Genomic DNA, 14,461 nt, shown 5'->3' with positions numbered 1-14,461 from the left:
ATTTGGTAATATAATAATTCAGTGCAAATAAGTGATCAAGGTAGTTTGAAGCTGATTTCCCTGAAATATTTTCCCTGAAATTCTAATTAATAAATTCTGTACATTTTTTAATCTAATTGTCTTTAACCGTGCTCTTAAGACCTTGTCCCTCTCTCCCTGTTTCATTGTCTCTGCTAGTTCAGGCTCTGCAAGTACCAATGACTCAGAAATAAGCATGCTCCTGGGAACTGGGAACTTTCAGAAGACCAACAAGAGACATTTGGAAAAGTTTTAGTAATTAGACAGCTAAATCCTCACTGAAAAAAAAAAAATGGTTTCAGCTCAAAAAAAAAAAAATACTGGGAAGAGAAATGAAAATTTATTAACTGTTTTATGTTTTAAATCAAACCTTTGAAAAATAATTCAGGATCAGGAAAAAATGTCCTTCTTAATCTTCAAATATTCTGTTGGTAGTTCTTGTTTTTATTTCCTATCCTGTAATGTGATAGATCTGCCTTCACATTGCTTTTGATTTCTCACTCACTCTTCTACCACAGAACTGATGTTTCTCAGTAGAACACAAAATATTTTTTATTAGAAATAAAATATATATTTTTGTATAGAAATCCTAATGGTATCAAAAAGACAAGGTGACTGTACAGTCCCAGGAAAAATGAAATTTGCAAAGGTATTTCTTACTCATTTCTAATGATTTTTTTTTTTTTTTTTCTTCAAAAAAACTGTTGCACTAGGAGCCAGAGACAAAGAAGGTGGCTTGGTTTTTTATCTTCTACTTACAGAGGAATAAAAAAAATGGTAACAGTAAAATAAGAATGGGAAAAAAACAAACAAAACAAACAAAAATAAGCTAGTATCTATTTATTTGGAAAGTGTTGGAGAAAAGGTTAATAGGTTAATATTCAAAATTTCATGTTTTCTCTGTGTTGGTAACTGAACGTATAATAAAAAAGCAAAATGAGATAGTACTGCCAGTAATGACAACCACACCCTGCTACCATGTTTGAGTTCATACTACAACTGTTTAAATGACATTGACCAGTTAGTATTGGGCAGGCCAGGCAAGACAGAGATGTAAATTACAAGTATAATTATTCAAATTGCCCTAACAAAAGTTGTCGTGAAACCAGAGGATATTGATTCACTCTATTAATCTCCCTGCTCTTTATTTCAGGTATGTGGGAAAATTAGTAAGCATTTTAGTAAACACTTCTTCCCATTTGCGTAGATATATGCGTAACACCTAAACAGAACCGTAGGTAAAACAAGATAATTGAGCAGTGGGAGACAATGTGGTTTTACTGGGATTTCTCTATTACAAATTCCCAATATATGAGACACAACATGTATTTTGCAATCAGTGGCAACAATGACAGTATCTACTCCTTATTATAGACTGTTATTATTCTCTGATATTTAATTGTACTGTTTTACTAAAGTTTTGCAATTTGCTTAAGTCAGAATGACATATGAGTCATATGTGACATATGAGAATAACTTTTGCTTGTGAATCATATACAGAATTGGGGATTTTCCTTCTACGTACTCGAATGAAACAATTATTTCACTCAATGTTTTTATTTGCTTCAGCAAAACAAGAAACTATTTCTCATTGTTCACTGTATGCCTACAATCTAGCACAATGAAAATGTGACAGCCTTTATAAAACCAAACTCTGCCTTAGTTGAGATAATATTATATGGTAGAGAGTTAACAAGTGGTTTGTACCCAATGCAGAGTAGTTGCATGACTTCAGGGAATGTCTCTTATTTGCTGCTAATTGTAGCCCAGGAAATGGTAGGTGTCAGGAATGGGCACTATAAGCATAAGCAGCTTGTTTTTTCTTACAACCAACCACCAACAGTGGTGCAAAATGAACAGAAAAAAAAGTTGTACATTGGGTGTTCTGTGCTATTCTGTAAAAAAGCTGCAGCTAAGTACAAAAAATGTACATGCTGATGGACACTCTGGTTCTGCCACCAAACACTGTGGAGATATTCTGCAGAGTCTTGTCAGACATCATTCTGCAGTGCAAACATGAAACCGTACATTAATTTCAATGTTATTAATTATTAATAAAAGAAGGTAGTTGGTTTTATCACTGAACTTTTTCTTTGGTAGTACACAGCAGGTTCCCTTTGACATGCCTGCATGAGTTAAGAACTGATACTTCTGAGATGTCTTTTGACAGTGTATGAAAGAGATGTTCACAAACCTGGAGCAAGTGAAAAAGGACTGGAAATGAAGATTAGTACCTTTCACTGATTTTGTTTGTTTATTTGTTTATTCGTTTGTTTTGAGAAGGTCCACAGATAAGGAGTTTAATAAAATCTGATTTTACTTCAGGAAGACTCACAGGGTAATAGTGGTAAATAATTATAGAAATAAAAAATGTAGGTAAAATATAAAAGATCCTCTGATTTGGACTTGTTGCACTATTGTGACTATGTCACTATTGCTTTAACGTTTGCTATTACGCAGAATCAATAAAGTATAATCAACTGTGTTACTGCAATTTAATTAGGCAAGGGAATCAGATGTGACTATAAAAATCATTTCCCCTCAGCAGTCTCTATATCAAATTAAGGAAATTCAAGCCTTGTATATATCAAGCATATGTATTCTAGCATTTCAGTGAAAGTAGAATTTCTTAAATTCTACTATGCATTATAATGCATTAACTATGCATTATAATACAGGATTTGCATTTCAAGAAATCCAAATTGTAATTATTGAAGGAAACTGTAGTTTTTTGTTTTTTTTTTAAGTCTAGTATTGCATCATCTGAAAAGAATTTGCAAAGGCAGAGAACATGTTACCTAAAACATTATACTATCAAATATGAAACAACACAATACATTTATTGAAGGAAAAGATTTTTATTAGAATACTTATCATGAAGCTAGAGACCAATTCAGATATTTTTGTAGTAGAACTTCAGTGGGTCCCTACCTTCACAATACCTTCTTAACATTACTAAATTGTATTTTAAATGGACAAAATAATTGTTACATATCACAGAATCATAGAATCATTAAGGCTGGAAAAGACCTCCAAGATCATCTGGTCCAACCATCACCCTACTACCAAGTCACCCACTAGACCATGTCCCTAGGCACCACGTCCAACCTTTCCTTAAACACCCCCGGAGACAGTAACTCCACCACCTCCCTGGGCAACCCATTCCAATGCCCGACTACTCTTTCTGAGAAGAAATGTCTCCTAATCTCTAACCTAAACCTCCCCTGGTGCAACTTGAGGCCATTCCCTCTAGTTCTATCACCAGTTATCTGCGAGAAGAGGACGACTCCCAGCTCCCCACACCTTCCTTTCAGGTAGTTGTAGGGAGCAATAGTTATTGTTCCTGCAAGCTTTTCTCATGTACCTAAAATATTAATGCATTTACTAATATATTTCGCAGAACAGAGATTTAATGGGGATAAACTGGCTCAACAGAACACAGAATTTTCTTAAGCACTTACCATACTTAATATGAACAAGTAATATTTGTTTATTTGTTAAAGTTTTTATTCTTGCCTATACATTTCCACATTTCTTTTTATCTTGGATGTGCAGGTTCCAAACGAGATGACAACATACATTCTGATGTGATTTCTAGCAGAGATCAAGTGAAGTTTTGGAAATCTCAGGAGAATTATTTTCCTAACCCATATTTCTGTCTTGATTCTTTTGTTTCTGCATGCATGTAAAAACTTCAATATTTTTAAAAGAAATGCAGGCATCCTCCAATTCCAGCTGAATATCCGTATCAACAAACCAAATTCATGTTTTTCTAACTGTTATGAAAAACAGTGCTCGGGTATCTCTATTTTGGATTTTATGGAAGAAAAAAAAAAAGATCTGAAGCACAGCTTCAGTAGCACAGCTACTGGAGACAGTGTCTATTCAGATGTAAAAGGAAAATAAAAGTTTATTTGGATCTGTGCTATAACAAAGCATTTCAGATTCTGATACTATTAAACCATAAAATGTTACTCAAATTAATCTAATTAAAAAAAATAAGAAATCTGTAGAAGAAGAGAAAAAAATAAGCAGCAATTTGTCTCATTTAAAAGGATGTATTTCAAGCTATTATCTATCACATTACTATTATTAAATATGCTTAAATATTCTTCATCACACTCACCTCTTTTTGACGGTACTTAATTGCCAGTTTCAATCTTGCAAGATCATTGCCACTTTGTTCTTCTATCAAGCTATTATCATCTCTGTAATTAAGAATAATTTCCAATTCCCTGGAACTCCGTGTCTGATCCAGAAGATCTTTTGCAAATTGCTTGCACTGCCGCGACAGTTCCTCATATTCTGACTTAAATTCATTTTCAACTTTACTCAGTTCCTGCAATTCCCAGCTCAGCTGAAAAGCAGTAAGGAAAGGATCCTCACTGGACAAAGCAATCAAGGATGGGCTTGCCAGAGCCTTGTAGATGTTGAGTCTGGATCGAGAATGCCGAAGGCTGTCCACATCTGAACTTGATACGCATTCAACGCAGTTACAGCGGACCTCATGTGGCCTGGGCACAGAGACACCTTTTTGCACAAGGAGCTTTATGATTTCATAATTGTTGGTGTGGGCAGCCAGAATAATGGGTGTGATATCTGGTGTAAATTCTGAAAATTGTTTGTCCAGAAGTATTGGTGGCACCTATAAAAAAGGCAAAAACCATTACAGGCCTCTAAATAGAAAAAGAACTACAGAAAATTATACTATGAATAGTTTACCAGCTTGTACCCTCTCTCATGTATCTCTGCTTCCAACTGGAGGTGAAAGAAACAGTTTAAATATAACAATTCAATTAACCAAGATAGCCTCTTTTCAGTTCATAAATTGCAATAAACAGGGTATGATTTTTCATAAAGCCTTTTTGTACGTAAACAGTCCATAGGCAGCAATTCATTAGAGCAAATGATTAGATACACAAGGAAGAGTTAGACACAAATGTTCCTGTCAAGTCTCTTAAGTCCCAGCTGTGAGCAAGATGTAAACACTTTCTGGTCTCTCCCTTGTTAATTTCAATTTTGTAAAGGAAAGAGATTCATGGAGGCATAATTATGATACTCTGAAGGAAGCAGTTAACAGGGGCAGGAAAGCTGGAGTTACAAAATATAAATGGCAAGTAAATGAGAAAGAAAAGATACATTTCCTGAAGGAGAAGGTTAGAAACATGGCGTGCAGAGAAGCAAAGATACCTGTTACAAAGAATTTACTATCTTAAGGTTCATTTCTACATTTGCATGCATAAACATACTATTTTTGTAGTAAAATGGGACAGTTGGTAACATAGGATTCCCAAAGAAGAAACATTACTGCATTTTTAATTTTCTGCTATATTATGTATTTTATCAGAAGATTGTAAGATGTTTCATTTTATGCTGTTTTCTATACTTTACAATATCTGACTCTTAATGCTTTTCATATATCAAGACATCTTATTAGATTCATATAATGAAGCCAGGCAAGTGTGATTAGCCAATGGTAATTAAAAATAAAAATAAAAAAAATATTGGCAGCATTGCTTATGGAATACCTTTGGTTCTTAGTTCAGCAACCTAGTGCAAACTCAATCTGCATCAGGGGGAAGGTGACCAATATTAATCTAAGTTCACGATCATGTATCTGGATATGTAGATTTGTCTGATGTATGTATCAGTCAGCATATAATCATGTTTCTTCCATCTGTTTTCCTTCCATATCATTGTATTATATGATCTACAGCATTTCTCTTTTATTACTCAATTTTAACTTCAGGACTTATTTTCTTTTTTGGTCTATTCACTACTGAGTCATATAGTTGAGGAAGAAAACTGACAAACACAACACATCCACTCCATTTCTGGATTTTCCAAGCTGAAAGTCAGAACAACGTTCAAAGTACAGAATACACAAAATCCACTTGCTAGCATTATCCAGAAGTTGAAGTGCTTCCCTTGTGCATCTCTGGTCACTACTGATACATGTAAGACCTTATAGGGCAATTCTACAACACAGACTGGCAATGAGAGAAAGGACAAGTCTTCTTGCCCTTGATAGATTTGCAGTGCTGCTAGGAAATAGTATTTTTATTAGTATATCAGCACAACAAGCAGAACAGCACATGGAGAGCTACTATTCACAGTACTACTCTCTGATTTTGTAGCTGTCTTGGAAGCAGATGCACAATGTGACTTTTGTCATGCTACAAGAAGTCAGCGAGGTACTTCGAGTGACAATGCTTATTTAGGAGGAGGAAAGGGGAAAACATCCAGCTAAAAGTTAGCTGAAGCGTAGTGAAGTATATGGCCACTGGAGGGAGGAAAAAATATTTGAAAATAGTCTTATGACAGCAGTATTAGCTCATTGCCAAGTGGAAAAACTACAAACATCCAAGAGAAGCTAATAAGAAACAGGTAAAGCATGTGAGGACAGTATTAGAATTAGTTGAGATGAACTACATTTTGAGTCTTGGGAGGGAAAGAAGTGGTGCAAAAAATGAAATGCACAGAATCAGGCAGAAATGCAAGAGAAAAGAAAACTAGAATGAAATTAAACTGAAAACAAATAGTATTCTGTGGATCTAAATCCAGAATTAAAATCATGGCTTTGATTTTAATTAAGATCATGGCTTTTTTTTTTTTTTTTTTTTCCCTTCCCCCTCTTTCTAATGAACACACTGTGTATATTTTGTACCTTTTTTAGCTGTTCTGCATGTTAAACAACTTATGTTTGTTCAATGGGACTGCATCTACGTATAAGAACTGCTATGCGTGTGGGCTGTAAAACAAGGACCTCAAGCAGTAATCAGCTGAATCAGAATTACTTTGAGAGGTGGCCATTTATTCAAGTAAAAAGGGGTAGAAAGTCAAAAGCATAGATCCAGCCTTCAGGAGTATAATCATACATCCCTAGGGAAAAAAATCTCTTCCCATCCATAGTGTATTGATGACCAGATCTGAGACAGTACATGAATTCAACAGGCAGAAACACCTTCTCCCTTCCCACGCTTTCAAACATACTTAACTGTGAAGCACTGAGTAAAGCTGGCACAGATGTTGTTTCAGGGCTGCAGGGTGTCTTGAGATAGCCCACCCACCCTCACGACCACATACAGAAGGAGCAGCCAGCTTCACAGTCCTCCCACGTCTTATGGGGGATGTTTACAGCAGGCAGTTGTGAACCCAGCAGTTCCTGAGCAAGTTCTTTTCTGCTTTCATGTTCCATATTCTGAAGTGCAAATGAAAAGTAACATCTTTGCATAGTGTGTGTATAGAATCATAGAATGGCTTAGGTTGGAAAGAAGCTTAAAGATTTCAACCCCCTGCCATAGGCAGGGACACCACCCACTAGATCAGATTGCCCAGGACCTCATCCACCCTGGTCTTTAACACCTCCAGAGATAAAACATCCACAGCTTCTCTGGACAACGTGTTCCAGGGCCTCACCATGCTCTTAGTGAAGAATTTCCTCCTAACTTCTAATATAAATCTCCCCTCTTTTAGTTTAAAACTATTCCATGTTCTGTCATCATGTGACTGAGCAAAAAGTTGCTCTCTATCTTTGTTATAAACCCCCTTTAAGCATTGAAAAGCTGCAATAAGGTCATCCTGGAGCCTTCTCTTCTCCAGGATGAACATCCCCAGATTTCTCAGTCTTTCTTCATAGGTGAATAAAGTTGATCAGCCCTCTGATCATCTTTGTAGCCCTCCTCTGGACCGTTCTAATATATGCACATCATTTTTGTGCTGGAGACCCCAGACCTGGACTCCAAGTAAGGCCTTACAAGGGCAGTGTAGAGCAGGAGAATCACCTCCTTCAAACTGCTGGCCACTCCGTTGTTGATGCAGCCCTGGGATGCAGTTGGCCTTCTGAACTGCAAACGTGCATTACCAGCTCATATCAAGCTTTTTGTCCACTAGAACCCCCAAGTCTTTCTCTGCAGGGCTGCTCTCAATGAGTGCTTCTCCTAGTCTGTACTCATGTCTGGGATTGCCCTGACCGAGGTGAAGCACCTTGCACTTGGACGTGTTTAACCTCATTAGGTTCATATGGGCCCAGTTCTTGAACTAGTCCATGTCCTTTTGGATGACATCCCTTCCTTCTGTTGTGTCAGCTGCACCACTCAGCTTGGTGTCATCTGCAAACTTGCTGAGGGTGCGCTTGGTCCTACTGTCTATGTCACTGATAAAGTTCTTAAAAATTACCACTCCCAGGACAGACCTCTGAGGGACACCACTTGTCACCGGCCTCCACCTGGACTTGACCGGCACTCTCTGGGTGCAACCTTCAAGCCAATTCCTTATCCACTGAATGGTTCACCCATCAAATACATCTATCTCCAATCCATCTCTCTCATCCAGACCAGGATGTCATGTGGGACTTTGTCAAAGACCTTACAGAAGTCCAGGTAGATGACATCAGTCACTCTTCCCATATATGTGTTCAAATATTACTCAGGAAGTAAATAACCTGATTGAGAATATACTAGAGTTACGTAAGTCTGGAGAGGACATTCAGATACAAGAACAAGCAGAAGGTCTCTACACTATTCCTGGTGTCAGCTATGGTCAGGACAAGAGCACAACCTCGGCATGTGACTTTTCAGAGAACTCTCTGTGTGTCCACATTGTTCTGTCAGGTCTCTCCCAGTGCTGGAAACCCACAGTTATCTGGCACCTCCAGACTAGCTACTGCATGGAGCACCTTGGGCACTGGATTGTTTCATTATGCCTGTCCAGTTTGGTCTGGGACTTGAAATACATCTGTGTTCTCATTTGTCTGTGGTGTCCGTGAGCAAAATGAGACAATTCCAATCCCCAAACCTCACTGGTTATTTCAATCATAGATTTGTCTTGTCTGTTACATATTATATGGGGGGGAAAAAAAAAAAAGAAAACAAAAGGAGCACACTCATGCACACACACTTGTTCTGTTCTCTAAATTGCAACCGTAATCAACATTTTTATGCTAAGAAAATGGCAGTAGAGGCTCAAAGTCTGCATTAGTAGAAGCAAGCTTTGGGCTATCATTTGGCTGAACAAACATTACTGAGAGGAATATGTTGTGCTTTGACAGCATCTGCCACAACTAGTGAGATTCCCCTCTTGGCCCTGGGGTCTGAGTACCACAGCACAGAGGTGAGAGCTGGAAGGGCAGAAAGCTTAAGGATACAAAGACATAGCTCCAAATCTCGCTGACTGCTCAGGGTATTTCTGTGTCACTTAGGATGTTATTATGTTTGAATTGTCTGGCAGTACTAAACTAATATTCGTTTCCAGCCATTCCAGACTGAAGGCTATCGTAACATGTCATTAACCTCAATCTTCTCTTAAATGTTAACAGAGACAAAGCTCCAAACAACACAGCATTACAATGACTGACTTGTATGTGGGGTCCTTTAATTCAAAAGCTGCTTTTTTTTTTTTTTTTTTTTTTTTTCCCCTCATAGTTTATCTAAATCATTCATGTTAAAGGAACTCAGCTGATGCACACATTCTGGAATTCATAACATCACAATTTACCCAAATATAGTAGTGTGCATTAAATCATTTCAGCCTTAACTTACAGAAACATTTAAGCTTAAAGGGCAAACCTTAAGACTGCAATTTTAATTACATCATGAGTTTAACCCCTGATCCTTCACATCCTATTTTAAGATTTCCGACTCACTTAAACCAAAGATATAAAGAAAGCCAAAGCAATAAGGTCAAATTATTCCCTTATCTGCAGCATAATGAAGTACTTATCTTTTGAAGTTTTGAGTGCTCTCAAGACACTCAGGATATTTCTGTATTTAACTGTTGATCTTGTACTTGCTCTGAAATCACCAGACTTATGAAGAATTTTACTTTCAAACTACTGAAAACAATTCTTCTTAAGTAAGCCAAAACAAATAATCAGCACTCACAGATATTAGCCACCCAATTTTAATCTTTGACAAAGCAGTCACAGAAAACATATGAATATTCCTTAAATCCTGGGAGGATGGAAAGCTACTGGGTTTTACAGTCACTGACTGTGACTGTAACTCCCCAAGGCTTAGGAGTTGTGTGAATATATGATACACTTTGCAGTTAATATATCAAGTGTGAGGCTGCCTAAACTTAGAAAGGTCAAATTATTTTTGCCTTCTTACATTTATTTTTTTTTTTTTTTTTTTTTTTTCCTACTTCAACATTATTTATATGGCTGAGCAAAGCAGTTTGAGGATTGCATGCTTGTATGATTATCTGTATGGGGATGAGTAGGAAAAAAACAGAAAAGAAGAAAGCATAGTTCAAAGCCTGTACTTTTCATTGCTCAAGGACATGAGCTTTTTGTTGCATTCTTTTCCCCTGTGCTTGCTGTAAGTGGGAATGAGTCAGTCTGACTTAGATATCTAAGAATTTTTTAGGTACCAAGTGGAACAACCCTCTTAAATATGTGTTTAAGTTCCTTGTATGGTCTATGTGAAGAAAACTCCCTTTGCTATGACAGAAAGAGTCTAAATTAATGCCAGTCAGGTCTGAGACATTTTCTGTTCCTAACAATATGATATCAAGGTAGAAAGACCAATTGCTCTGTTATGATCTGTTAGATATTCAGGAAATAGTCACTTTGGAAAGAGGAACTGAAACCCCAGGTCTGTACAAACCATATCTAGGTTTCTCGTAGCCCTCATTCCTGCAGTATTCTAATAGAAAGAATGAAAAATTAAATGCCTGTTTACTTAGTTTTTAAGCGCAAGAGCTCAGAATTTATGTAAAGCAACCTATTTCCTTGGATAGCTCAGTTCCCGTTTAATTTTCAAGTCTTGCCTTGTTTATTTATTTACAGTTATTTTGCCTGTTTGTAAAAGGGAAGCAAATCCTGCAATGACTGCAAGTAGTTAGATGAATGAATTAGTGAGCTATGTCAATCATGACAGCATGAATGAAGGAATCATGGAAAAAAAGGAGGAAAAAATAAAGCAAAGGAAATACGTATATATATGACAAATAACAAAATGAATGCATATGTGTTCTGATGAAGTACCACAATATATTAGGAAATTAATATTATAAAGGTGTGTTATCAAGCTCATCAGTTATTTCATAACTCTTGCTCTGTAGCTGTTAATCAACTGAACTCCTTGAAAATGCTGAACTCTGAATTTCAGTACAGCCCATGGTATACAAGATATCTCTATGCATATACAGTCAGCCTCTATGTTTTTGAAATCTTCCCTTCTTTGATTCCATATTACTATAATATCAGCTGAAACACGTTATGATCATAGAAGTTATTCCATGAAGAAAAAATGAAAAAACATCACTCTAATTCTATTCTTTCCAAATGTACCAAGCTGCTGCTGATAAACTGCTATATATATAATTTGAATAACTTGAAGATATAATTTCAAGACAACTTGAATTCAGTTGTCACACCACTGAAAGGGGCTGGATTTAGTCTATCCTGAAAGCTCTGCTGAAACTATCCTCACAAGTCTGCAAAAACTGCAGGGAGGCAGTAGTGGCCAAGATGTGGTTGAAGGTCCTACTCCCCATTCCAGGGTATTCACTGTGCCTTGCACAGCTGGAATGTTGCCTGGTTACTGAGCACCACTGGCAGACAAGTGAAAGGAAGTCATCAAACTGAGCTAAGGAAAAGCATAATTTCAGAGCAGTGTGTGTGATACATGCCATATAACAGCCATCTGGCATATTTTCTTGCTTTCCATAGGCAGCTTCCCTGGCTTCTCTGAAAAGGATTCAACTTGTTAATTGCCCTTGGACTCATTTCATTTCCTAAACTATTTGGGGATGTAAGTACCACATGTTTTATGTGCCACTGAAATATTTTTCTTTCTTTTACAAAATTCTGTCTCTATACTTTTATATATATATATATATATATATATATATATATATACAGACATATTCACAAAACCTCACCCTTGCTCAAAGGCACTGTAAGTTAACTAACAACAGTCTGGGGCCGGGGCGGGGGGGGGGGGGGAGGATAGCTAGATAGCTAGATGTAAATGTACAGCAACACATGAATGAGTATTGAAATTTTTTAGAGATATTATAACTTCTACAGAATGCACACTTTGAATACTAATTAAACAGCTGAAATGCTCCCTATGTAAATTTAGCACATAAGGTTTCGTTTCAATTTGTGTCCTTTAACATTTTCACTCTCAGTTCAGCTCAGTGCTGTCAAGGTGTTTAATGCTCATCTTTCGCTTTTCTCTGTATTCAAACCACAAGCAAGAATGATAATAAAAATGGAGCAGTACATATGTGAGGTTAAGGGATTCTTATATTTTGAATCTGAAAGAAATGTTGGTTGTTAAATAATGTATGTTTAAAATATTAAGATACTGATTCTTATATAAAGTATATGACGACCTCAAATTAACATTCAAAATGCTAGACTCATAAAACCATAAAATAATCCATTTGGATTAAATCATGGACTGGTTCACAGCAAAATGGAAGGAGTGACTAGCTGAAATTCTAACTATAAGTCCAGCTTTTGTGGTGCAATGATTTTTTTGTGTTGCAGCTTTGAGATGGACATATTTTTTGTTAGATTTTAAATGTTGCTGTGAACAGAAAAAATTACTTATTCAGGAGGAAAAACAGTAAATTTGATTTAAGACAATAGCAGCTGGACAATTCATATGGATGTCAGAACTCAGGTTTTGTTCGCAATTCTGCTATTAACTCCAGGTTGCCTAGGAAGAGCGTCTCTTTCTCCTTCTTTTCCCAGCTGTATCCACTTTTTTTTTTTTTTTTTTGACACAGGATATAAATGCAGTTATGAATTCATGTCAAGAAGATTTAGCAAAAAATAATTATTAAAATATAAGATTTCTGTGTGGAATTTTCTGAACAAAAATTCTGGACTTTTTTTTAATTATTATTATTATTATATATATATATATACTAATAATATTATTATTTTCTTGGCCACAAGGGCACATTTCTGGCTCTTGTTTAACTTGTTGCCCACCACAACCCCAGGACATTCTCCACAGAGCTACTTTCCAGCAGGTCAGCTCTCAACCTTTACTGGTTCATGGAGTTATCCCTCCCCAAGTGCAGAACCCTGCACTTGCCTTTGTTGAATTTCAACAAGTTCCTCTCTTCTCATCTCTCCAGCTTGTTGACATTCTTCTGAATTGCAGCACAGTACTTTGGGGTATCAGCCACTTCTCCCAGTTTTGTATCATCAGCAAACTTGCTGAGGAGGCATTCTATCCTTTCATCCAAGTCATTAACGAATAAATTAAGCGATATTGGACCCAGTATTGAACCATGCTGGGCACTGCTTGCTAAAGGTCTTCAACTAGACTCTGTGTCACTGATCACAACCCTCTGAGACCTGCCATTCAGCCAATTATCAATCCACCTCACTGTCCACTCACCCAGCCCACACTTCTGAGTTTGCCTATGAGGATATCATGGGAGACATTTCAAAAGCCTTGCTGAAGTCCAGGTAGACAACATCAACTGCTCTCCCCTCATGTATCCAGCCAGTCATTCCCCTACAGAAGGCAATCAAGTTGTTTAAGCATGATTGCCCTTTGGTGAATCCATGCTGACCACTCCTGATCACCTTGACTTCCATATGCTTACAGAAGTCCTCCAGAATGACCATCACCTTGCCAGGGACTGAGGTGAAGCTGACTGGCCTGTAGTTCCCTGGGTCCTCCTTCCTGCCCTTTTTGAAGATTGGGGTGACATTAGCTTTCTTCTAGTCCTCAGTTATCACTCTTGATTTCCGTGAAATTTCAAATATGATGGACAGCAATGATGTCCACCAACTCCCTCAAAACTCATGGATATATCCCAGCAGAATCCATGGACTTGTGGACATCACATTTGCCTAAATGATCCTCCTCAATCAAGGAAAAAAATTGCTTTCTCCAGACTTTCTCTTTGGTCTCAGGGGTTTGGGATTCCTGAGGGCTGGTCTTGGCAGTGAAGTCTGAAGCATTCAGTATCTCTGCTTTCACTCTGTTCTCTGTCACCAGTTTTCTGGTAGGCCAACATATTCCCTATTTTTTCTTTTGTTATTGATGTATTTGAAGAAGCCCTTCTTGTTGTCCTTGACTTCCCTAGCCAGATTTAATTCCAAATTGACCTTACTTGTCACATTTCTGCATGCTCTGACAACATCCTTATATTCACCACAAGTGGCTTGTTTCTGCTTCCACATCTTGTACATCTCCTGCTTATGTTTGAGTTTTGTCAGGAGTTCCTTGTTGCAGGTCTTTTGCACACTCTGCTCTATTTCTTGCTCATAGGAATGCACCTCTTGAGCCCGGTGTAAGTAATCCTTGAATATTAACAATCTATCTTGTATTCCTTCTAGGGCCTGATCCCATGGGATTCTTCCAAATTTATCCCTGAAAAGGGCAAAGTTAACTCTCCTGAAGTCCACGATTGCAATATTACTGCACTGCTTCCTCCTTGCAGTATCCTGAAATACAGGATCTCA

At 37.3% G+C, this 14,461-nt stretch overlaps 1 protein-coding gene across 1 annotated transcript in view; it reads right to left on the bottom strand.

Annotated features, from left to right (window-relative positions):
• TRPC4 (transient receptor potential cation channel subfamily C member 4) overlaps positions 1-14,461 on the bottom strand; it is a 161,929-nt gene that overhangs the window by 65,333 nt on the left and 82,135 nt on the right. Inside the window, 1 exon segment of the mRNA XM_032208288.1 lies at positions 4,145-4,663. Within this exon segment, the coding sequence (XP_032064179.1) occupies positions 4,145-4,663 (519 nt within the window).

The sequence above is a fragment of the Aythya fuligula genome, chromosome 1, assembly GCF_009819795.1.
Source record: "Aythya fuligula isolate bAytFul2 chromosome 1, bAytFul2.pri, whole genome shotgun sequence".
Lineage (NCBI taxonomy): Eukaryota > Metazoa > Chordata > Aves > Anseriformes > Anatidae > Aythya > Aythya fuligula.
This window is presented reverse-complemented; position numbering and strand designations above follow the sequence as displayed.